Genomic DNA, 25872 nt, shown 5'->3' with positions numbered 1-25872 from the left:
GATATTTGTGTAGACAACTTTCTACACAAGTAACTGACCAATAGAGGATCATAATTTGCATCACGTGACTAAACACGGAAGTAGTGTGTACAGTGCATGCATTTCCAGCTCAGGTTAGTTTAATTTTAGAGGATGCTTAAAATGTGTTAATCCTTTTGTCTAACGCGTTATCATTAAATAATCAACGTGCTGAAACGATGACCCAAGCTGAGAGAGAACAAGAAAACGGAAAGGAGAGAGAGAAGGAACGCGAGAAGGAGAAAGACAAGGACCAGCAGCGTGGGGTCAAGAGACCTATCGTCCCAGCATCTATCCCAGAGTCCCTTCAAGAAGTAAGATGTAACGTCGTCATTTTATGTCTCGAAATTGTTGACTACGTTTCTGAAAGCTACCCCGCCTTGCTTCGCCGTCGGCTTACTGTTGACGTCAACCATTGGGATAAATATAGTGAGCTAAGTTTGTTGTTAATATCATCAATTATCAAAATAGGCCTACATTTGCATTATCCTTCGCGTTTCTAAAACGTTGTAATTGTACACACCTCTGTAAAGCTCAACTGAGTATATCTAACAATTTTCTTTGTTTTTAATAGCAAATACAGACCAACTTTGTAGTCGTGATACACCCTGGTTCAAGGACGCTACGAATCGGGAGAGCGACAGACACTCTACCAGTGTCGGTACCCCACGTAATCGCTCGCAAACACAAGCAAAGCGGGCAGCCGAAACACGAAGACCCCTGGCTTCTGAGGGATGGCCTGAATGTACGTTTAAATTAGCAGCTGCAGCTGAAACCCAGCATTATTGTCTATCCTCTTTCTGTTTTTATTAATTTTTGTACATTTGTACAATGCACTACATTTGTAGTGCATCCTTTATAGTTATTTTCCTTTCAGGAATATATTTAATATGTGTCTGACTGTCTGTATAGAGCTGTAGCTGCAACATAAATTGCACTTGATGTGCATTTAACTTTTATCTACACCAGTCACTGAGTCAGGGGGATTCTCAAGCACACCTCGTCTTTTAACGTCATGGGGACTTTGTATCCACTACAGAAACCAGAGAGTAACGAGCAGCGGCAGAATGGCCTCAAAATGGTGGAACAGGCCATTTGGTCTAAGAAGATGTCTACTGGACTGCGAAGGACGCCTGTGTCAGCTGAACAGGTGTGTGTGTGTGTGTGTGTGTGTGTGTGTGTGTGTGTGTGTGTGTGTGTGTGTGTGTGTGTGTGTGTGTGTGTGTGTGTGTGTGTGTGTGTGTGTGTGTGTGTGTGTGTGTGAATAACAGTGGAAGAGGGGGATGGGGGTTTGCTGATTCTAACAAGCTAATTCATTAGTTTTTCAGCCTAAGGAGAGTCAATGTGTTGGTTTATTCTGTTTATAAAATCTTTAATTAGGATATAAAGCCTGAAATGACCTTTTACAATTATGTTGCAGATTAAAATGGTGTGTGTGTGTGTGTGTGTGTGTGTGTGTGTGTGTGTGTGTGTGTGTGTGTGTGTGTGTGTGTGTGTGTGTGTGTGTGTGTGTGTGTGTGTGTGACCATTAAGGCCAGGTCATATAACCGGCAGGTCCGTCCAGCGGTTCTGGACAGCAGCTCCAGGTTGAAGTGGACCAACACGGGCCAGCAGCCTCAGTACCTGGTTGGGGACGAGGTCAGTATGATGAAGACGAAGCTTAAAGAGGCAGAGTGTATATGTCCATTCTACATGTTGATGATGTGAAAAAACATAGGCTTCACGTCTTTCGGCAAATGTTGATTAGCATATTGTAAAAAAAATTACACGCAAATGTTATGAGGAAAAAAGTGTTTCGGAGCTCTAAAATTCACAACATTTTGCGCCGATTTGTAAACCGTTTAGGGTGCTCTGTACGTTTTTTCCAAAAACGTACAAATCACAAACATATTTTTTTAAAGAACTTCAATAATGAACAAATCATAACAAACCAGCCCTTGGGGGAACTCTCTTCTTCTTCTACTTCTTGACGTCGGTGTCTCAGGCCGTGTATGTGAGTCCGTCGGACGGCTACGACGTGCACTGGCCGCTGGTCAGGGGTCACCTCAACGTGCACCCAGGCCCCGGGGGCTCGCTCACAGCTGTCCTGGCGGACCTGGAGGCCATCTGGGGTCACGTGATCAACAAGCAGCTGGAGATCCCGCTGAAAGACCTCAAGGTGGGCGGGGCCTCTGGCCGTGCGCTTGGTCAGTTATGCTGGCCCCTTTCTGGATAAACATCCATCCAATAATAACAGCAGTGTCTGGGGGGTTCATTCTTCCCTTTTTGTTCGGAAAAAAAGCATGACAATGTGGGATTAATACAGAGTATGTGCCATTTAAACATTCAATTTTAAAGCACCTACCTAATATATGTGACCTGAAACAATTCACTGCTTATTCTTAATAAACCAAAGGATGACAACATTTATCTTTGATAAACACTTATTTGATTTGTTCTTAAAACACAACACGCATACAGATCATTATTTCTTATGCAGTGCTTGTCAGAATTGTATGTTTATGAATTGTTCTTCCGGAAAAATCTTATTTCATAGTTATTATTGGATTATTATTGAACACCTATTATCTAAACCTTTCTTCGAAAATGACCAAATTCTTTTATTTTTTGTATTCTAGTATTACAGATGTATCCTGTTGGTCCCTGATATATACAATAGACAGCACATAAAGGAGATGGTCAACATGCTTCTGCTGAACATGGGCTTCTCAGGTGACACACACAAAATAAATATATTTCAATCCTATTTATTTATTAAAAAAAAATGAAAGGAAGCAAATATCCTTGACCCCGGCAATTGCTAAGTAATATATGAAGTCATTGAGCAGATGGTTTTTATCCGGTGGAAGTAGCCCGAGGACAACAGCAATAACACCAGTGTGTCTGTGCCTCATGCAGCCATCATCGTGCACCAGGAGTCCGTGTGCGCTACGTTTGGTAGTGGCCTGAGCAGTGCCTGTGTGGTGGACGTGGGCGACCAGAAGACTAGTCTCTGCTGCGTGGAGGACGGGGTGTCCCACCGCAACTCCAGGTACAGGCAGGGGCCACTGGAGCACAGGGGGAGGAATGAGGGTACAGCAAAGTGTCAGAGTATAATGGAACCATTTAGAAAGATGAAATGTTGATTCAGGGTTGTGTATCGTACAAACCATACGATATACAATGCATATAATTGCATATGAAATGGGGTGTTGGGCTGGAGTGATCTCAACCGTACACCGATATTATTTATTACGGAATAGTATAGACGTTTTAGTGGCATTAAGGCATGTTGTAAGTTACGTGTGTGTTACTCTGCAGGTTATGTTTGTCTTATGGTGGTGCAGATGTCACCCGCACTTTCTTCTGGCTCCTGCAGAGGGCGGGATTTCCCTACAGAGAGTGTCAGCTCTCCAACAGGCTGGACTGTCAGCTACTTCAGCAACTCAAAGAGTTGTTCTGCCATCTCAATCAGGTGTGTGTGTGTGTGTGTGTGTGTGTGTGTGTGTGTGTGTGTGTGTGTGTGTGTGTGTGTGTGTGTGTGTGTGTGTGTGTGTGTGTGTGTGTGTGTGTGTGTGTGTGTGTGTGTGTGTGTGTGTGTGTGTGTGTGTACTGTGGTGGTGGGGGGATTCCAAATCTATTATGAGGATCCGGCAGTATATCCCCCTGGAGACAACAGAATCGGTTTCGAATTGAAAGGCAAATTCAGAGGCTAGAGCTCAACATGTCTGAAAGTCAAACAATGGTTGTCGGCCCACATTTAAGTCTCTTTAATCACCATCTATTCCACAGGACATTTCGGGACTACAAGATCATGAGTTTCGTACGCGTTTCCCAGAAGCCCCAGCTCTTCTTTACCATATTCGACTTGGTGATGAGAAGCTACAGGTACTGTAACAAAGCGCAATGCAACGGTAAATAAATTAAATTTGACAAAATACCGGTTCTATCAAATATTGAAAGAACCGGTATAGTACCCGAAGCTCTATGAAAGTGTATATGGTTGATTTGAAAGTGTGTGTGTGTGTGTGTGTGTGTGTGTGTGTGTGTGTGTGTGTGTCCTGTTCTTCCCAGGCACCAATGGGTTTGTTCTATCCAACCACATTCGGCATTGTGGGCCAGAAGATGACGTCATTGCCGTACCGTTCCCAAGGCGACCCCGAGGACCCTCACGATGAGCACTATCTGCTCGGTACTCAGAGCAAACAGGACCAGGTAACGCACGCACGCACGCACATGCATACATACATACGTACGTGTCCAATCACCTCCCGGAAAACCTAAGGGAAGGCTTAGCCTTCCAGAATGTTATGTTGCACTTCAAGGTGCATCGTGGATCAACCAAGCGACACTCTGGGCTAAACCCTCTCAATACCTCATCCTCTCCCTCCTTCACCTCTTCTCTGAGCAGTCCTCCAAATGCTCCGCGGACCGCAAGCCCCTCTCCAGGCCCGCGGGGGCGGTGGACAGTGAGCTGACGGGCCCAGGCGGCAGCGCGGAGCCCTCCGACCCGCACAGGCTCAGCAGCGGCGGCGGCGGCGCTGGAGGCAGCCAGGGGGAGATGGAGCTGGGACCGGCCCAGGCAGAGTGCCTGATGGGCCCAGGAGAGGCGGAGGAGCAGCAGCCCTCCGCACTGCTGTCCAGGAAGTCGGCCATCATGGGCCAGTTTGAGAGCAAGGCCCTGGGCTTGGACAAGGCCATCCTGCATAGCATTGACTGCTGCGGTGAGGGGGCGCCCGGGGGGGGGGGGGGGGGGGGGGGGGTACTGTGTTAATCACTTCCTGGTCAAAAATGATCTGAGCACTCGCCCTGCTACAGTAACAATAATTCAGTGTAACCTTTTCATCGAATATGCCACATTTTGTTTACTGAGCAAAAGGGACCTTATTGGCCTTATATTGTCTGTTTAGTACATTGAATAGTACATACAGTTGGTTATTATGGCCAAGTTCCCTAACCACAAGACAATGCTGCCGATCTCTTTCTCGGTTTTAAATGTAATGTATTTATTACCTATGTATTGACAGCGTCGGACGAGACCAAGCGCAAAATGTACAGCTCCATCCTGGTGGTGGGGGGAGGACTGATGTTCCACGGTGCTCAGGAGTTCCTGCTCCATCGCATCATCAACAAGATGCCACCGTCCTTCCGAAGGCTGGTGGACAATGTTGAGGTCATCACACGCCCCAAGGTAACCTTGGAAATGCTGCTTGGCTGTTTTATTTAAGCGATAGTATTACATTGTTCAGTAACAAATATCTTCAAAAGGAGTTATATTAGTTGAATGTATGCATGTTGTCTAAACATTTAACATGTTTATCAAATCAAACCATCAACATACCATATCGCGGTGGAACTGTTTTCTGAAATAGAGTGATCTGTATTGTATTGGCATTTCTAGAGTGAGTCCTGGGAGTATACTGCAACCCTCTTATCATTTTGCGTTTTGAATTTTATGAAAGTCTACATTTGTGTCATGACGCCAACGTTTCAGTTTCACTGTTTGCACATACGATGGCGCCCCCTGCAGGACATGGACCCCTGGCTGATCTCTTGGAAGGGAGGGGCGGTGCTGGCCTGCTTGGACACCTCCCAGGAGATGTGGATCCACCAGCGGGAGTGGCAGCGCTTCGGTGTCCGCATGCTCCGCGAGAGAGCCGCCTTCGTGTGGTGAACCCGGCTGAGTGACGATGGTCATTTCGATGGATGTTTACCATTTTGTTGTCTCTTTATTTGGATCATATGAATGCAATCGTTTTTTTTTTTTTACATTAAGAACAGATCCCCAGGACAAAACAAATGGGTTTTGAAAGAACATGGTCAAATTGTTGACGTTTCTCTACTCTGTAAATAGCGTTTTCTGTCATTGTCGAACAATTTGTTGAGTCTTCATTTTATTACATGACCGGATCTTCGCAAAGAAACATTTTGACATTGTAAATCTTTATTTAAATCTGAGGGATATAAAGCACATAATAACTTAATCTTCAAGGTTTGAAATGAACACATGGGTCAGTAAGTTGTGAGAAGCCGAAAGAATGAAGGGAAGCGAGTGGATAGAGCAGAGCTGAAGTCGGCTGCCACATCAGCCAGCCTGGCCCCTACAATGTAGGAATTCCCAGGATGGCATCAAAATCTGCCAACGGCAGAGGCAACCAATGACCATGGGTGCAGACATGTAAACATGCCATGCGCCCATCGCCTACACTGGATGTGTAGGCGTTTACCTACAAGGAGAAATGAAACATGTCAGTTCAGACCATCTATTAATATTATAAGAAAAACCATAAGCCCTTGAGGATATAAAAAATACATATATGCATACGTCTTGGTATTTAATAATGGCTGTGTGGATTATCTGATCTATTAAGATCACATTAAAGCACATCCTTCATTTATGTTCATTGTGCTTCTAGAAAAGTTGAAACGACAATATGGCCACAAAATGCCCCCTTTGGAATTACATGAAAATATTAGTTCTCACCTTCCTCATCCTCCTCCTCCCATTGGTGGGGCACTTGGCCCCGCCCCATGGTTTATCCTGCCCATGCGCCGCCTGCCACCAGGGGGGCCTGGAGGACTGAGAGCGAGGAAGAGAGAACAGTAAAAGAAGTCAGTTCATTGGTTAGTGAGGTTCAAAGATGCGACGAGTTCGGAATTATGGATTGAAAGTGTTCTTCTGTGATCCAGATGCCTCGGACACCAGCCTTTCGAGTTGCACTTGAGACGTAATATCCGGTCTCGGAGCACCTATAGCGTTCCCGTTCGTCTTTGATTGTTTCATGAAATTGGCTAGTCTTTGTTTATTGTTAGCTACATTAGCCTCTTAAGCAAACCAGCTTGAAAACAAACACTTTACATTGTATTGCATGCACAGCAAGCCCATGCAATGCATAAATTGGTGTAATAAAGTGTGTTAGAGCATTTAAAATCAACATTAGAATGACCCAACGTGGTACAAATGCAAAGAAAATAAATCTCTTTACGGTCGCAGCCATTTTTGTTGAGAGCGTCATCACTGAACTCGGTATACTCAGAATTCCGAGGGGGCTCGGCCAAAAGGGGGCGTGCCTCCGTGAAATGCCGCAAAAAAGCTGGGCAATTTCCCCACTTCCAACTCGGTAGGCTGGTGTCCGTGGCATCTGGATCACACCATTAGTGGAGAAACATTTGAACCCAGTACTTACTCTCTGCCATCCGAGAACCGTGATGATCCAGCGACAATTTTATCCTTTGTAAGATCCGACTGAACTATTGTCGTGAAGCTGAACACAAGGGTGATTTGATCAGACGTACAGATACAACTTTAAATGTGGGTGTGTATACTATTGAAGACATTTCCTTTGAGTAAATCAAACAATTAACTTAAAATATTTTTTTATTTAGACAAATACTTAACCTACCCCAAAGTTAATACAATTGGATGCCGTTTTCATTAAAACAAGGATAAAGTAGCTATTGGTTATGAATTAAACAGAATATTTCCAGAATATAGATAGAATAAAAAATTGCCATAGAATATCTTCACGGGTAGAGAGTGCTATGCGGCGAGTTCCCTGTTAGGTTATTGAGGTTACTGTTAGATATTGATAGACTGATTTGGTGGTGGGTTACTCACAACAAGCCGACGAACTCAACTATTCCCCAAAACATTTTTGCCAGGTTGGGGAAACTCCATCGTGACCGTGACGACCCTAAGGTCTGACCTGAGGGACACAAACCAGAATCACTAAGTTATTCTGTACAGTATGATGCTGTAGGAACACGTCAAAAGGACAGTACGTTTAAAACAATACTTGTCTCATTATATCAAAAATGTATATAATAATAATAATAATACATTTAATTTAGAGGCGCCTTTCAAGACACCCAAGGACATATCAGCTTAATAAACCAATAGTTTAACCTTCTTAATGGCTTGTTATGGGGAAGACAATAGGTTTATCAGTAACATTTTATAACTAAGATTTGCCGATGACGGCACTCATACCTGTAACATCCCCATGGGATCTTTAACTACTAATTGCTATCCATTTGTATGGTACGCCGGTACGTCCGACCTGCAGTTGTGAGAATGTGACGTAATTTCCTGGCTTGCAGCGCTATAGCATTGCCGTTTCTCATTGGCTAGTCATTGTTAGCTACATTAGCCTCTTTAGCAAACCAGCTCAATAACAAACAATGCAACTTTATATTTTATTGCACGCACAGCAAGACCGAATAAAGTAGCAATGTAATTAAATGTGTAAGAACATTTAAAATGAACAACGTGGTACAAATACAAAAAAATTATCTCGGGCTTTACTTTCAGAATAGCGAGCAGGACAGACCAAAAGAGGGCGTTCCTCCGTGAAATGCGGTAAGAAAGATCGGGGATTTACAATTTACGACTAGCACGTAGCGGCGTACCATACAAATGGATAGCACCAGGCTTTAGCCAATCAATGCGCGACAACTGACTAGACTAGAAGAATCGCTAATATGCGATCGTGAATTGTGTTATAAAACCAAATCCACTACATTTAGGCACCGAGTTGACAAACACTATGCAAATGTTTGCTTTTCAATGGTAGAATATTGTAGAAGCTTCAGCTATGTGTTAATTAGTAGGGTTTCGTATAGGAGTGCGATATCTGGTCTATATAAACGAACATTTACTTTTTTTTTTTTACATGATATGATATCTGCAACAAAGAAATAACCCTACCCGGAATAAAGAAGGTTAATGAGTGGTTATATTGCCTAAATCATCGTATCTACTCACCGTCGGACACGTACACCATCTTCGCCAGGCCCTGTTTACCAATGTGAGTTTCAGCTTCCGGTACACACGTCACAGGTACGACACAGACGGTCATAAATGGCGCGTTCAAATCGCTGGGAATTATATGCTGTATTCCAATATCAATACTATCCGCACTCACTATACTTAGTGAGTGCGTAGGTCGTTCCAATTAAGAAGGGGGCGAAAATAAGGGTACTGAAAGGACCCGGAAGTTGTACTCAAAATGGTCAAAGTGTGGATCGATGTACACTGTCCGTACTTACTAGCCAAATTTTACAAAGAAAATAAATCTCTTCACGAGCGCAACCATTTTTGTTGAGAGTGTCATCACTGCTCTCGGTCTACTCTCAGGCTACGTTTACACGATGACGGGCTGAACAGAAGACGCAAAAGTGGCGTTGCGTCTTCACTTTTTATTCCGCGTTTAGACGAGCGTTTTCGGGAGGAAATCTGCGTGCATACGGTGACGCAAAAGTGTGTGGAATTCGATTGGGTATGCATGCCAGGCGGCTAGGTGGTGCTGTGATACACTATCACACAACACCGCCATGTCTGAGCGCATGCGTAGAATCTTCGTTCTTCTCTTATCCGTGCCACAAAAACCAAAAAGATCCTTCTCTGTTCAGTAATACTATCTGTACATATCTTGTACATTTCGTGGAAAGACTCCTGTAGGCTTGTTAGAGCTGCCAGAGCAGCTTGAAGGTCCGAAGCATGGAAATAATCTGACATGTTTATTTCTTTGTACTGGCACATGTATGTGACGTAAACGCGTATGCGACGTGAGCAGATCTGAGCAGTGTTTTGCGTCTTGGCAGTGTAGACGGAAAAGCTACGGCGGAGCGTATTCAACTTTTCCACTCTGGAGGGTGGTTTCAGATTTATGCGTTTTCATGCCCCAAAAACGCCGTCACCGTCTAAACGAAATGCACTTCCGATAAAATATTTTGTCGTTTTTACCCGCAAGCGTCCTCGTGTAAACGGGGCCGAATTCCGAGAGATGAAGACAAAAAGGGGGCGTGTCTCAGAGAAATGCCGCAAGAAAGCTGGGAGATTTCCCGACTTCCGACTCGGAAGGCTGGCGTCCGAGGATTCAGGAACACACCATTATGCCACCTTCAAAAAAACTCGGCGGTTCGGAAGCCCTTACGTGTCTTTACCAAGCCCCAACCACAGCAAGATATTTTTTTTTTAGGAGGCTAGGTTTTATTGTATTGGAGGTTAAAATCTAAGAATAATTAGGGGCGCGGCCTCTTGAGTGACAGCTAGCCGCTTACTCTCACCTCGACTCGGAGGTTACTTAAAGGAAATGAGGACGAGTCAAACTATGACGAGTCACACTAAGATGGCGATGCGCATAAACCAAGACATTGGATGCAGTTGGAACATCTGAGGCCTGCCCGGATGCTACATCCACTTTATATACTCTCTATGGTCTTTACGTAAACCTCTCCTTCTTCCAAAATATGAGTGTTCAGGAAACGCAGAAGTTTGTAGAATATGACATAAAACCATCAAAACAGATTGTTCCTTTAGACTAGACTTCATAACATCAAGTATGGATGCCCCCAGGGACCTTTTTGCGCTTCTTTGCTGAATCATATGAATCAGTTATTAGAACTGTTTGCGATGGTTGAACATTTTAATATCTGGTGATTTTAATGTCCATGTTTGCTGTGAGTCACAGCCTTTGACCCAGGACTTCTTGAACCTCCTTGACTCATTTAGTCTAGAGCGAGCTGTCACCGGCCCAACGCATGAAAAGGGTCAAATATTAGATCTTGTGCTGTCCAATGGTATTTCTGTCCCTGTTAATGAAATCGGTGCCAAGTCTTTTTCCGACCACTCCCCAATTCTGTTCACTGTGTCAGTCCCATGCTCAGGTAGTGAAGGACATTAGCTCCTCTTTTATCCCTGCCTCCATTCTCCCTCCTCCCATCCCCTCCTCTGTCTTTACCCAATTTAGCCCTCTCACCTCTGACGAGGTCAACAGAATAATAACATCTAACCATGCCACCACCTGCCCCCTTGACGCTATCCCCTCCTCTCTCCTCCAGGATGTCTCAAGCGACATCCTGTCATTTCTCACCTCAATTATCAACTCCTCCCTCACTTCAGGCATTGCTCCAGCGTCTTTCAAGACTTCCAGAATAAAGCCTCTCCTCAAAAAAACAACTCTTAATCCCACCGACATCCAGAACTACAGACCGGTATCTCTTCTTTCATTCCTGTCTAAAACACTGGAACGTGCCGTTGCTAACCAACTGTCCCCCTATCTCTCATCTAACCACCTCCTTGACCCTCACCAGTTAGGTTTCAAGAAGGCACACTCCACTGAGACGGCTCTCCTCGCAGTGACTGAGTCCCTCTGTGCTGCCAGAGCCTCGTCCCTCTCATCGGTTCTCATTCTCCTCGACCTGTCCGCAGCATTTGACACAGTGAACCAACAGATCCTCCTTGCCACTCTTGCCGAACTTGGCATCGCTGAATCTGCTCTTTCCTGGTTCACATCCTACCTGACGAACCGCACCTATCAAGTGACATGGAATGGCTCCTTGTCCAAACCTTGCATGCTTGAAACTGGTGTCCCTCAAGGCTCTGTACCGGGGCCTCTTCTGTTCTCCCTCTATACCAGATCTCTGGGCTCGGTAATTGCATCACACGGCTTTTCCTATCACTGCTATGCTGACGACACTCTATTGTCGCTGCTATTTTTCTCTTTCCCCTCATTTGATAAAGCCCTGATTGCAACACGCATATCGGAATGTCTGGCGGATGTCAGCACCTGGACAACTGCCCATCACCTGAGGCTTAACCTCAACAAAACCGAGCTCCTCCTAATCCAAGGGATTAGAGTGATTGCCCACACATGGATTTACTGGTCACCGTAGAGAACATCACTGTATCTCCTTCTCCAACTGCCAGAAACCTCGGTGTGGTATTGGACAATCAGTTATGCTGCACCGCAAACATCACTGCGGTGGCCCGATCCTGCAGATTTGCACTTTACAACATCCGCAGAATCCGGCCCTTCCTCACAAGGGAAGCAGTTCAGCTTCTAGTCCAATCACTGGTCATCTCCCGCCTCGACTACTGCAACTCACTCCTGGCTGGACTTCCTGCCTCTGCGATTAAACCTTTGCAGCACATCCAGAATGCGGCAGCGTGCCTCGTGTTCAACCTACCGAAGTTCTCCCATGTGACCCCCCTCTTCCGGGACCTCCACTGGCTCCCTGTAGTAGCTTGCATCAAATTTAAGACGATGGTACTGGCATACAAGGCAGTCAATGGAACTGCCCCTGCCTACCTCCAAGCATTGCTAAAGCCACACACCCCAGCTCAACTACCTCAGCTGGACGTCTGGTACCGCCATCGCTAAGAGCTAGCAATGGCCGTTCAGCAAAGTCACAACTTTTCTCGGTTTTGGGACCTCAGTGGTGGAACGAGCTCCCTGCCGCTCAGTACCGCAGAGTTGCTCACTATCTTCCGAAAAGACTCAAGACTCACCTGTTCAGAGTCCACCTCGACTCTGTATAGCCACCCTCCCCCTTCTGGCCACCATTGTACAGTGTATTGTGTTGTGTTGTATTGCATTGTATTATAGTACTTCACTGTGTAGCAACTGCAGTAGCTGCTATCATTGCTATAACACAGGGAATTGGTTAGCCTAGCGATTGTTGTACTTGCACTTGGTTCTATGAACATCCTTTCTGTACCGACAGCGATATATTGATGCACTTCTTATGACAAATTTACTTATTGCAAGTTGCTTTGGATAAAAGCGTCTGCTAAATGCCCTAAATGTTAATGTAAATGTAAATCCCGCACGCTAAACTCCTCTACTGCCGGACATTTTCCAGCTGTGTTCAATGACTCCCCCCTGTGTAGACCGATAGACTCTGAGTACACTGCTGATGAGCTTCACTCTATGCTCTCATCTGCCTGCACTGGCATTGTGGACTCTATTGCCCCTTTCAAACCCAAACGCAAAAAACTTCCTGGCTCAACCAAGCAACGCACAACCTCAGGCGCGCCTGTAGGCGGGCGGAGCGTAAGTGGCAGAAGGACCGCCTTCACGTCTCCCTCCAAATCCTCCGTAGTTGCTTGTCAGACTACCACCGAGCCGTTAAAACTGCTAAAACACAGTACATTTCCACCCTGGTCTCCAGAAACAGTCACAAATCCCAGGTTCTTTTTAATACACTGAATTCTCTCATAAATCCCCGTAATGAATCCGCTGTTGTGCCCTCACCCGCCCTATGTGAAAGTATTCAGAAATTGTTTATTGACAAGGTTGTAGCACTAAGGCCTCCAGATACCTCTGCCATCACTCTCCCTGCCCCTCCCCCTGCCAGCTGTCCTCAAGCAGTTTGAGCCTGTTTCCCTATCCTCCCTCTCTGACGCAGTCAGACATCTGCGGCCCTCCAACTGCCCCTCTGACTGTCTACCCTCCCGTCTTCTCAAGGATGCTACTGTCCTCGACTCGGTTGCCCCCTTCCTCCTGCTGCTGATCAACACCATCCTCACCTCTGGTTGCGTCCCGGCTGCCTTCAAGCATGCTGTGGTGCAGCAATTGCTTAAAAAGCCCAACCTAGAACCCGCTATCCTCTCAAACTTCAGGCCTATCTCCAAACTACCCTTCCAATCCAAAGTCCTTGAGCGAGTGATTTATGTCCAGCTGCAAGCCTTCCTAGCCAATAACAACATCTATGAGAAGTTCCAGTCTGGCTTTAGAACAGCCCACAGCACAGAGACTGCGCTCTTGAGAGTTCTGAATGACCTGCTCTTAGCCGCTGACTCAGGTAGCCCTGTGATCCTGGTGCTTTTAGATCTAACAGCAGCCTTCGACATGGTGGATCACAGGATCCTGTTGGCTTGGCTTGATCATCATGTGGGCATCAAAGGCACAGCCCTGGAGTTCTTCCGGTCCTACCTGGCTGACAGGAAATTCTCTGTCCAGCTTGGAGACTCCATCTCCTCTCCCGCCCCCCTCACCTTCGGGGTCCCTCAAGGCTCTATTCTAGGTCCCATCCTCTTTTTAATTTTACCCTCAGGGGATATCCTGGCAAAACATAAGATCTCCTTCCACTGCTTTGCAGATGACATCCAGCTGTATATCCCCCTTAAGGCTGATGGGCAGGCTGCACTCCATCTTCGGCGTGACTGTCTAGCTGAGATCAAGGCATGGATAGGGGCGAACTTCCTCAACCTTAATAAGAGCAAGACTGAGTTAGTTGTCTTTGGCAAAACCTCTCCGGCCTTCTCCACCAACACCCTGGGCCCCCTTGCCTCTAACATCAGGCCCTCTGTCAGAAATCTGGGCGTGATTTTTGACAGTAAATTCAAGTTTGAACAACAGGTCAGTGCAGTAGTTAGGAAGAGCTTTTTCCACCTGAACCCTAGCCAAGATCAAAGCCTACCTACCCCAGAGCAATCTTGAGAGAGTCATCCATGCTTTCATCAATTCACAACTGGTCTAATGTAATTCTCTCTATACTGGCATCGATCGATCCAAGCTACGCCGCCTGCAGTTGGTTCAGAACTCAGCCGCCCGACTCCTCACCTGCACTAAAAAACGCGATCATATCACCCCAGTCCTGGCTTCACTCCATTGGCTCCCCATCCGCTACCACATCAATTTCAAACTCCTCTTGACTGTTTACAAATCTCTCCATGGTCTGGCCCCCACCTACCTATCTGTTCTTCTCCACCACCATTCCCCTTAGAGATAACTACGGTCAGCAGACCAACTGCGGCTGGAAGAACCCAGGTCCAGGCTTAAAACCAGTATAACATGTGTAACAGGTGTGAATGTGAGCAATACAGGGCTAGGGACTAGGTTTATTAAAGTAACCTCTTAAGTGTGGTCAAATTGGCCACATTCAAAAAGTGTGTAGGTCAAATGGCTCAGCTAGCGCTTCACAGGCTAGAGGGGATAGAGTACTGACAGGGAAGCATGGGAAGACTCAAGGAACACTTTATGTCCGTCAGGGGGGAGTGAAAAAGATGACTTAGACTGAGATGAAGCCATGTTTACACTGTACAAACTAGATGAGCTAGACACCAGCAGAGGAGCCATTTATCCAGACATTGGCTGTTAATGGGGATAGACAGCAATTTGAAATAGACTCGGGTTGTGGGTAACAGTAGTGAACTGCTCTGTGTACAAAGCGTTATGGGGGAAGGAGGTGCCAGAGCTACGCTCATGTAGAGTGAGGCTAAAAACATACACAGGACGTAAAGTAAATGTTTTGGGAGCAGCAGTGGTACAGGATAAACAACTAGTTAAAAACTTTGCGTTGATTGTGGTGGCAGGTTCAGGCCCTAGTCTGGTAGGCAGGTATTGGATAGGAGGCTAGGTTTACAGTGGAGACCAGAACCCCAGATCCATCATGTTCAGACAGAGACCCCAGCGAAGGCATTGGGGGCGACCAGAAACAGAGATACTCCAGGTAAGAGAAGAGACCTTGGGTGAGATAATACAAACTTTATTTATATATCGCCTTTCGTGCAAAGTTACAATACAAGGTGCTTAACAGAACAGCAAAAAGATACAGCAGTACAATTTGAATACAACATTACAGTGAAAATAAATGATAATATAAGTAAAACAATAGTAAACTAGAACTGCAAGCAGTTATGCAGGGGTCCAAGAAGTGTGCATTTCGCCGGCACAACGCGACAAGAAATGTGCGTTTCGCCGGCACAACGCGAAGCATGTGTTCAAAACGCTACCCTGAACCTGTGGATACAAAGGACTTGACTGTGGTAGGAGTAGCGAGAAGTCAGTGTAGCGTTTTCGCGGCGAAATTTTGTAGAAGATATACAATTTCCTCGTTTATGGCGCCCCCTAATGGCGAAATATTCCGAAATTTGTATCGAACGACATTAAGGTTAGCACCAACATGTGTGTACAATTTGGACTCGTTCCGATGTCTAATTTTGGATTTCTTTGGATTTTTGATTTTCCACGTCTAATTTAGCTCATAAACAAATATTCAAAACGCTACCGTTTCGTCGTCGAAGGTCGAATCAAAAAACTGTCCTTTAATTTCTTTGCGTGTGCGTCTGAAGATGTCGTGTGCAAAGTTTGGTGTCGATTGGTCAAGAAATGTGGGAGGAGTATGGAAAAGTTTTGCGGTTTTCGCGATTTAGCGAAAAATATTCATAGACGCAAATGGGCGTGGCCTAGGCCAAAAGATGCAGCAGACTCCAGTGAATATGTGGGTACAAGTTTTTGACTGTGGGAGGTTCGGTGTGGGAGTTATAGCCCCAAACGCGTTTTCCCTTGGTATAGCGCCACCTAGTGACCGGCGTGTCTGGATTTTGTCGTCTGCGTAGTCCGAAGAGATCTGGATCTAGTCATGCAATTGGCGTCCCTGCACCATTTACGGTTTGGGCTGTGGTACCACTTTTAGGGAGGTACAAATAATAAAAATAAACACTACAAAAACAATAGGGATCCAACCTGTTGGCTTGGACCCCTAAAAAAAAAAAATCTCTCTCTATGTTTATAGATCACAAAATGTATCTGTATCTATATCACTTGGTGATACACAGACCTATTTCGCTCAGCGAAATAGGTATGTCTTAGGGTTACTTCTGAATGTGGTTACAGATTGTGAAGTCCTCAGCTCCTGTGGGAGGCTGTTCCAGAGGCGAGGACCATTGACACTTAAAGCCGCCTCCCCGTAGGTCCCTGTCCTCACCCGGGAAACAACTGAAATGCCTGTGCCAGAGGACCCTAAGGATCTAGAGGGGGAATACACTAAAATAATGTAGTGTATGCTGTAGTGGGTAGGTTTTGCAGAGCCGGACAGTAACGGAGTACATTTACTTGAGTACAGTACTTAAGTACAATTTTTAGGGATCTGTACTTTACTCGAGTATCATTTTTTGGGAGTACTCATGACTTTACTCAAGTACATTTGAGAGGCAAATATTGTACTCTTTACTCCGTTACATTTCCATCCATAACCGTGAGTACCCGTTACTCCTTCTGAAAAATAAAAAAGGAGAAAAGAAAAATCACGGAAACCCTCAATTTGTTGTTTCCCTCTCAAACGTGATTCCCTCTCAAACTGATTAGGACAGCCTTCAGCCTATCAGCAATCACCTTTGCTTTCCGCCAAAGCCAACTCCATGGTCAGAATTAGATGAGAGACGATTGTTGATTTGATTGATAAAAAAACGGAGAAACTCACACATACATAGAATTGTTAGCTGAATTTTCTTTTCTGATATTGCATATTTATGTAAGCTGAGCAATTGTTTTTATGTTCTTGAGTATACTGTTATACTTCATACAACGGGGGACCTAAATCCAGTGATCTGATTGGTTCCCAACTGTTGTATAATGAGCATATACATAACTGCTATGACGCCCGATCATTTTGTGAAAGTTTGCATATCACTCCGCGCCTGGAAGTAGAAACAGTTACAAAGTAAAACATGTGTTGGATGATGGAGAGGGTGTAAATGTTGTTACTCCGGAAGTGAGCAAGGCGATGGAGAGACTAACGAAAGCTTAAGCACACGGCGAGTGAACTGCTCCATAGGATAAATTGCCGGCGAACCGCTCTATCGGAGCCTTCTCTCGGAGGGACGTTAAAGTGTGTTGCATAGCGACCGTTGATGCATAGCGGCAGCCAGGAGGGACTACTTTTTGGTAGTCTTTAACAAAACGGCTACTTTGACTTTCTTGGTTTCTTTTTAAATGTAGTGTGTCTATGACTTTCGTTTCGCCATAACAGTAACCGTTGTATAAAAGCAATAGATCACTTCAGTCAGTGGCATGTGCTTATTATACCACTGTGAAGGGGGTCGCCGGCCCTCCGCTGCGCGTCGGGGCCGGACAACGCCCCTTAACAGTGGTAGAATGAGCACATACCACAGCCTGGCGTGATCTGTTGCTTAAGTATACTATTGTGCTATTGCCATGGTAAAAAGATGAAAATTACTTGATTTTACTTTCAATTCCTTTTACATTCTCCAATGTTTTAACATTTTTCATAACTCCATGTAGGACGTTTCTATACATAAATGTAAGCACTGTGGCAGTAGTAATGCAATATTTAGAAAACATACTCTTGTACTCTTGATACTCAAGTACTTTTAAAAACAAGTACTTCAGTACTTTTACTTAAGTAGACATCTGACTGTAGTACTTTTACTTGTACTTGAGTAAAATTTAGCAAGGGGTATCTGTACTTTTACTCAAGTAAGTAAGCTGTGTACTCTGTCCGCCTCTGAGGTTTTGTACACTACAATGGATTTTAAAATCGATTCTAAATCTGACAGGCAACCAATGAAGGGACTTTAAGACAGGTGAGAGGTGTGCTCTCATTCTGGTCTTGGTCAGTACACGTGCTGCTGCATTCTGTATGATCTGTGGCCTCTTTTTGTAGCTTTTTGAGGAAGGCCAGATAGGAGTGCATTACAATAATCAAGCCTGCTAATAAAAGCATGCATTAGTCTCTTAGTATCTGCCTGGGAGAGAAGCGGTTGCACTTAAGCAATATTTCTAAGGTGATAGAAAGCGGTTTTCGTTACATTACTCATGTGAGATTTAAAATTCAAATCAGGGACTACAATCATACCAAGAGTTTTGCTAGGGGCTTGGCGTTTTGTACCAGGGATTTTTAATTAGTACACAGTATCTCTCTCTGGTCCTTTGCCCCGATATTAAAGACCTCTGTCTTATCTTTGTTCAATTGTAGGAAATAACTTGTCATCCACAGGTTGATATGATCAATGCATTCAACCAGTTTATCGATAGGGCTGATGTCATTGGGTGATAAAGATATGTAAAGTTGTGTGTATACGGCATTGCTATGAAAACGTGTTCTCTAATGATATTTCCCAGTGGTAGTATATACAGATTAAACAGGACAGGTCCCAAAATGGAGCCTTGAGGAACCCCACATCTTATGCTAGTGTTAGCCGAGAAATGGTCACCAATGGAAACAAAATAGTCTCTGCCGGACAAATAAGTCCTAAACCAGTCTAAAACTGAACCGAAGAGGCCAACATAATGCTGTAGTCATGATCAACTGTTTCAAAAGCAGCACTTAAGTCTAAAAGTACTAATATTGACAGTTTCTTGTCATCCATGTTCATTCTTAGGTCATTAACAAATTTAACTAGCGCTGTATAAGTGCTGTGGTGAGGACGAAAGTCAAATTGAAACTTCTCAAATAAACAGTTGTGATGTAAATAGTAATTTAGCTGTTAATATGTATACATAACTCAACATCATAACTTCATCATCAATGTATATTTCAGGGTTTGAAATGAACAACTGGGTTAGTAAATGGTGAGAAGCAGAAAGAATGAAGGCAAGTGAGCGGATAGAGCAGAGCTGAAGTCGGCTGCCACATCAGCCAGCCTGGCCCCTACAATGTAGGAATTCCCAGGATGGCATCAAAATCTGCCAACGGCAGAGGCAACCAAGGACCATGATTGCAGACATGTAAACATGCCATGCGCCCATCGCCTACACTGGATGTGTAGGCGTTTACCTACAAGGAGAAATTTAACATGTCAGTGCAGAACATCTATTAATATTATAAGAAAAACCATAAGCCCATAAGGATATTTTGAAAAAATAAATAAATATGTTTTGGTATTTAATAATGGCAGTGTGGGTTATCTCATTTATTTACATTCAGCCGTCCTCTTAATTTACTTTAATTGTGCTTCTAGAAATGTTGAAACAACAATATGGCCAAAGAATGCCCCCGTACATTAAAATATTAGTTCTCACCTTCCTCATCCCATTGATGGGGGATCGGGCCCTCCCCTGTAGTATATCCTGCCCATGCGCCCGCCACCTGGAGGACTGAGCGAGGCAGAGAGAGCGAGTAGAGGTCATATCATTGTTGGAATTGGCTAGTGAGGGTTCAAACTTATGACTTAGGATTTAAAAGTTTTAGTCGAGAACATTTGAGCACAGTACTTACTCTCTGTCATCAGGGAACCGTGATGATCCAGGGACAATTTTACCCCAACGATCTATCTCCACTATTGTCGTGAAGCTGAACACGGGTGATTTGATCAGACGTACAGATAAAACTCTTTAAATGTGGGTGTGTATACAATTACATTGAACACAAGATTATGTTCCCTTCAGTAAATCAAACAATTAACTTAAAATAGTTATTTTATTAAAACAAGACTCAACATACCCCAGTGTTAATACAATTCGCTAAGAATATTTCCAAAATATAGATGAAAAAAAAGAATATTTTCACGGGGAGAGAGTGCTACACGGTGACAGGGTTTCCCACAGAAAATTTGGTTAATACAGTTGTCATTTTGGTATATATAATGCCTTTTTTCATGCAAGCTGTCAGACTGTTGCCCTGCAGCCTGATCTTTACACAGAGATTGAATGAAGTCGTAGTGGTTAAGGTGGCAGCCGTGTGTTGCTTAGGCGGCCGCCTAAGCTGTAAACTGCTGTGGGAAACCCTTTGTGCGTTCAGTGTTAGGTAATTAAGGTTACTCTTAGATATTATTAATAGACTGATTCTGTGGGGGGTTACTTACTAATAGCCGACGAACTCAACTGCTTCCCAAAACATTTTTACCAAGTAGGAGAAACTCCGTCGCAACCGTGACGACAAGGTCTGACCTGAGGGACACAGACCAGAATCACTTAGTTATTCTGTACAGTATTATACTGTATGAACAAGTCAACAGGACAGTAGGCCTACGTTTAAAATAAAATACATGCCTCATTACACCAGAAAGATACATCGGCTTAATAAATTAAATGTTTAACCTTCTTAATTTCATGCCAAAATTTGTTAAAGTGCAGATAATAGGTTTAGGAATACCATTTCATAAGATTTGCCAATGAGGCCACTCATAGCTGTACCATCCCCATGGGATATGAATTTATGCTTTAGCCAATCAATGTACAACAACAACTGACCAGACTAGAGGTATCTTTAATCCACAAGTTTCCACCAACTTGTGATGCTTTGCGAGAATTGTGGGCTTCACTACTGGTTACTATGAGAGATCGATGTTAACAATTGCGGTATGTCATTCATTCGTTAATTACAAGGTGGGAACACAACCTCACCGAGTTAAAAAAACGGCAACATAATTATACTTTTGCCCTCCGCAGTTACTGTATGAGAAGACAAAGAAAAATGGCGAACACTCTGCTCTTTTTTCAGCTTGTGGTCAAAACACTAATTTCAACCAATTATTTAGGTATGTCCAGTTGTTAGTACCCCACAAACGCTTCCCCAGTAACCCCCCCAGGAAACTTGTTGATAGTGATCAGAAATTGTGTTATTCAACCAAACCACTGCATTTAAACAACGAATCGACCACCGCTATGTGTTGATTACTAAGGTTTCGTATAGAAGTACGATATCTGGTCTATATAAACAAACAGACACTTTATTTTACATGATAGGTTATCGGCAACAAATAAATAACATAATATATAGAATAAAATAGGATGTTGAATGGTTATATTGCCTAAAGCATCTACTCACCGGACACGTAAGACATTTTGTTCTTCTGGGGTCTGGTAACCAGACACCAGACATCTAGTCCTGCCCCCATATTTTTAGGGTGCGAAGGCAACCTATTGTAATTGTTAGTTTTATTATTATTATTCCGCCACGTTTGACTTACACAGCCTAAACCGCTCGCACGCTTTTTATGAAAGTTACTACAGCTGTAGAGGCTGACTCAAGTTTAACAGAGAGCAAATATTACACTGATTGGCCCAAAGGTGGCGCTATAGCAAAAAAAAAAAAAGGGTGTGGTTTAAAACTTGTAAGACTTAAATGCTTATATCAACATCAAATTGGACTCCTATGATCTTGAGTCCAATACAAAAGTTGTTCAAAATCAAATTCTGAACAAGATAAACTGAAAATATTTTCAATTAGGGCGTGGCATCGAAAAAGGCGTGGCCAGTTCATTGACGTAATGTAAAATCACCACAATTCATAGACGGAATGTTTGATTTGAGCGGGACCAATTTAGTGGCTGTTGGGGACCAAAATTACAACTTCTCAAGTAAAATGAAGTTGATTGACAAAACAACATGGCCGCCAGAGGCTCAAAATCGTCCAAAAATAACTTTATGCCAAAAGACAAGGTTAACTTAAACAAATCCTCATCAAACTTGGTGTAGTCAAATTTGCATGGGTCAAGATGAACTCCTCCAAATTGTATTCATATTGGGCTATAGGGAGCGGTAAAACAATTAACTGAAAATGCAACCTCTCCAAATTCACCCAGATCAGGCGGTAGGGGGAGCTATATCAATTAACTGAAAATGCTGACATTTTGTACCCCCATCAACTGATCCAAGCTGAGGTGATTCCAGCGTTGTCAACCGTATGGAAACAAAAACGGCTTGTTGTCTATCATGGTCTTCATGGTCTGCCTCAGGGTCTTAATGGTCTGTCAGGGTCTTAATGGTCTGACAGGGTCTTATTGGTCAGCTTTAGGCTTGGCACCCCTAAAATGCTGCTTGCAGCTTTAATTTTAACTTGAGATTGTAAAGAGATATAGTATAGTCTACCACTGATTTATTTTTCCGACCCTCTCCGCTATTCCTTCATTAAGCCCTCTTTGATTATTTCTCTCAGCTCCACTCTCCCCCAGGATATATGAACATCTACTTCTCTACTTAAACTCTGTTTTGCAATCTGATCCACCTGATCATTCCCCCCCCCACCCCAGCGTGTCCAGGAACCAAGCAAAAGGTGATAATAGATCTCAACCCAATTCTAAATGACACAGCTAGAATGTCCCTAATAATATCATGTTTGAGCCTTTGATTTCCGCCCTCTTAGGTTTCCAGAGCAGCTGCAGAGTCAGAACAGATAAAAACATCACACAATCTTCGCCAGCACTGGTCACTATTTGTGTTTGTTTATTAATGGGAGTTTCCACTTCCGGCTAACACGTCACAGACGGTCATCGAGAGCTCTGTCTGGAGGCGTGTTAAAATAATTACCCCTTCGAAACTTATTCTTCCATGTTTGAGAGAGACAGACAGACAGACAGACAACCATGCAAGGCGACAGCCAGCTCGTCAGGAGCAGTTAGGGTTAAGTATCTTGCTCAGGGACACATCAACACTCAGCTAGGAGGAGCTGGGGATCAAACTAGCAACCATTCAGTAACAAGACAACTGCTCTACCTCCTGAGCTAAGCCGACCCACGGTGACGCTTCGACATGGGTCACCTCATTTTATGTACCAGGGCACAGGTAGTAGGATTGTCTGGTTCTCCTATGATGACACATCTTTGAAAAAGTATGGATATTATTAGATTGGGGTTGTACATCCAACTACAGATATTAATATCGAGATCACACATAAGTTAATGTGATCATTTGGAGGTTATTCCACCGTATCGTCTCGTGCTCCTCAGCTCACAGCCAATCACATGGTGTTTGTAACCCCTTTTACCCCAATAATAGAGGGCATGGCCCTAGGTTATTTAGCCCAACTTGTTTCCTTAATTATTAGTGTGGATTCCCTATTTTAATTTATTAATATGCAAATAGCACCCTTCATTTTTTTTTCATTTTAATTTCTCTGAGAAATCCCTAAAATGAATGGAATCATATCTTTCCTCAAGACATCAACGTGTTAGAGTTCAAAACATATGCCTTGTGAGAATAACCTAGGAGTACCCCAAGGTTAAATTCTAGGACCTCTATTATTTAGCTTATTCATAAATGACTTGGAAAGTTACTGTCCACCAACAGTGACCGGCCAACTGCAGATGAGGCTGTACTATGTTCACACCAAAGACAAAGCGCAAGCTGCAAAATAACTTACACCTGTAATGAGTAATGTGTGCAACTGGTTAGAGAGCTCTCAACTGCACTTAAATGTGTTGAAGACTGTTGCTATGTATTTCTCCAAAAGAGTAAACAAGTCTGACACAGACCCTAATATTTTTGTTGGAGAAAAAAAGCTTGACACAGTTCAAGAATTGAAATACCGTGACTTTCAAACAGCACACAAAAAAAACTGTCAACTAAATGAAATTGAACTTTTCCAACTTTAGTTATAGAAAAAACAATATTACTTTTGAAGCAGCTAGGCTATACTTTGATGCAATGATCTTGGCTCACATGACCTATTGCATAACAAGTTGGGCTTCAGCTTGTAAGACGATTCTAAAGTCCCTAGAGTCAACATATAAACAAGCTATGAAAGTTTTAAAAATGAATGTATCATCACTGTTTGATTTTAAAGAAACTTGAGTTGCTAAATAATTATGGAAAACACAGTGAAATACACTGACACTATTTTAGTTTTTTTAAATCATTTATGGTTTTGCTCCACCTCCTTTACAGAAATATATCAAAAGGAATACAAACAGCCCAACCAGAGCAGGCTGCAAAGGTAATTGCACAGTTCCCTTTAGGAGAAGTGCCTTTGGACAGGCATTTTTTTCCTATATAGCAACGAATACCTGGAACTCCATACCAAGTGCAATACGCAAACTACCAACTCTCACCTCATTTTCCAAACATCTAAAAAAAATGGCTTCTGGAAAATCAAACATGTGGTCACTAGCTGGGATAATTTATAATTTGTCCACTGCCGTTGATCAGTTAACCCTGTTTATTATGTATGTTATGATGTTTTAATCAGTTTGTGTCTGTTTTACTATATATTATGATTTGTTTTATTTCGCTTTATTTTTAAATTTATTTAGGGACCATCTTCCAGTCAGGATTGAAATTTGCCTACGGCTATAATCCTGTATATATATATATATATATATATATATATATATATATATATATATATATATATATATATATATATATATATATATATATATATATTAAACACTACTAAACATACACAAATATATCGACACTCACTGTAGGCCTACTAGTAAGCAAACCAACAAAAGGTTAAGTATTTCAATGTTTACTTATTTTAGAATGAACTATAAAATACTACGCATATCACAGTTACCAGGTTTGGCAAAAATAGCCTACCTAAACGTTGTTCATTTTGAATACATTACAACACAGGCTATAAGCAATAGTAGCCTAATAATAGTAATAACCTAAGCCGGCATAATATGATCAAAGAAAACAAAAGAAAACAATCCTTTAAGAAACCCCCCGTTGCGGGCCTGTTGATGGAAATCCTAGTAAAGAGAACACTTTACTCACGTCCAGGAGAATGACTGTCCATGAACGTCCGTGAAGGTCCGTGGAAAGTCCCGCGAAAGTCAGAAAAGAGAACAAAGGCGCTCCTCACTCGCTCGCCGCTTGGTTCCTCTTCGCCAGAGGAAGGTGAGCAAACCCTCGTGGTCACACCCTAGGTCCCCAGGAGCAGTGCAAACTTCCACAATCCACCAGTGCTCAGCGGCCAAGTAGATATCTCCGTTCACTCCAAGTGGGGATTGGTAACAGGAATGTGTCTTCGCAAAAAAAGTCTGGATATCAATCAAAGGCTCATAATCATCTTTGTACCATGTAGCCTACTAATAAAATGTAAGTTATCTCTTTTCAAAACGCCACCTCAATAATTTTATTAGCCGTTTATTTATTTATTTTTTACAGGAAAAGGAGAGGTGGGCAGCTGAAAGGAGTCATAGTAAAACAATTGTTGTTTCGACCCGTCATCCAAGATGGCTCAGTGCATGGCCCCGTTAACTTCCTCGAGTCCGAGTTTTTTTCTCCTACTTTTGTGACGAATGACGTTGAGGTTTTTAGGCTCTGTGGTGACTTTTTATCACTTAAAGTCGCAGAGGGATTTGTAGACTGGTTCAGCTGTTGGACGCGTGCACTCAATAACTCACGTTCCTCTGCTTGCGATCATTGCGATTCACCTTATTCAAAAGATCCAAAGACAAAGAACGGGAGCATTACGGTATCATGGTCAAAAACTGTTTGCTCATCCAGCCCCACAATCAAGCTCCACCTGTGCTGATGAGCTCTAATAACCTATTGTGGGATCGATGAGCCATTTGCGCTACCCTGTGTGGAAACCACAAATCACACATATCATTGAGATCGCTGTGACCTACGTCATTTTTATAATATTGTTAAACATTTCAGTTGCGTTGGTATT

General features: G+C 43.4%; 2 protein-coding genes and 1 long non-coding RNA gene across 4 annotated transcripts; 1 reads left to right on the top strand and 2 right to left on the bottom strand.

Annotated features, from left to right (window-relative positions):
* The first annotated feature begins 52 nt into the window (after positions 1-52).
* On the top strand, positions 53-6395 carry actr8 (actin related protein 8). The gene is made up of 13 exons (XM_030366088.1): positions 53-332; positions 593-763; positions 1058-1168; positions 1552-1656; positions 2003-2176; positions 2637-2730; positions 2917-3049; positions 3319-3472; positions 3790-3885; positions 4072-4212; positions 4409-4721; positions 5025-5188; positions 5528-6395. Exons 1-13 carry the CDS (start codon positions 198-200, stop codon positions 5669-5671), a joined length of 1935 nt encoding a protein of 644 aa, XP_030221948.1. The 5' UTR covers positions 53-197; the 3' UTR covers positions 5672-6395.
* selenok (selenoprotein K) lies at positions 5197-9041 on the bottom strand. Of its 2 annotated transcripts, XR_003977982.1 has the most exons (6): positions 8762-9041; positions 7616-7703; positions 7185-7262; positions 6482-6577; positions 5339-6224; positions 5197-5211 (listed from the first exon to the last, which is right to left on the bottom strand). XR_003977982.1 is itself a non-coding variant. In XM_030366630.1 (4 exons), exons 1-4 carry the CDS (start codon positions 8853-8855, stop codon positions 6487-6489), a joined length of 351 nt encoding a protein of 116 aa, XP_030222490.1. In that variant the 5' UTR covers positions 8856-9041; the 3' UTR covers positions 6480-6486. The 2 variants fall into 2 exon arrangements, 1 of the variants encoding a protein (XP_030222490.1); XM_030366630.1 differs by lacking the exons at positions 5197-5211; positions 5339-6224 and having other exon boundaries at positions 6480-6577.
* Positions 9042-18127: 9086 nt separating this feature from the next.
* On the bottom strand, positions 18128-25831 carry LOC115551175 (uncharacterized). The gene is made up of 5 exons (XR_003977992.1): positions 24969-25831; positions 20330-20414; positions 19744-19818; positions 19548-19622; positions 18128-19302 (listed from the first exon to the last, which is right to left on the bottom strand). It is a non-coding gene; the product is annotated as an uncharacterized LOC115551175 (long non-coding RNA).
* Positions 25832-25872: the final 41 nt, after the last annotated feature.

Source organism: Gadus morhua, chromosome 1 (assembly GCF_902167405.1).
Source record: "Gadus morhua chromosome 1, gadMor3.0, whole genome shotgun sequence".
NCBI classification, from domain to species: domain Eukaryota; kingdom Metazoa; phylum Chordata; class Actinopteri; order Gadiformes; family Gadidae; genus Gadus; species Gadus morhua.
Note: the sequence above shows the minus strand (reverse complement) of the source record. Positions and strands in the feature narration are given on the sequence as shown.

Bases quoted from the DNA above. Each gene is read 5' to 3' on its own strand.
- actr8 (XM_030366088.1), top strand. From the start codon at position 198: ATGACCCAAGCTGAGAGAGAACAAGAAAACGGAAAGGAGAGAGAGAAG. The intron at 3,473-3,789 runs GTGTGTGTGTGT...TCTATTCCACAG, and splicing joins TGTTCTGCCATCTCAATCAG to GACATTTCGGGACTACAAGA. The intron at 4,213-4,408 runs GTAACGCACGCA...TTCTCTGAGCAG, and splicing joins CTCAGAGCAAACAGGACCAG to TCCTCCAAATGCTCCGCGGA.
- selenok (XM_030366630.1), bottom strand. From the start codon at position 8,855: ATGACCGTCTGTGTCGTACCTGTGACGTGTGTACCGGAAGCTGAAACT. The intron at 7,704-8,761 runs GTGAGTAGATAC...TGTGTCCCTCAG, and splicing joins GATGGTGTACGTGTCCGACG to GTCAGACCTTAGGGTCGTCA. The intron at 6,578-7,184 runs GTAAGTACTGGG...CCTCGCTCTCAG, and splicing joins CGGTTCTCGGATGGCAGAGA to TCCTCCAGGCCCCCCTGGTG.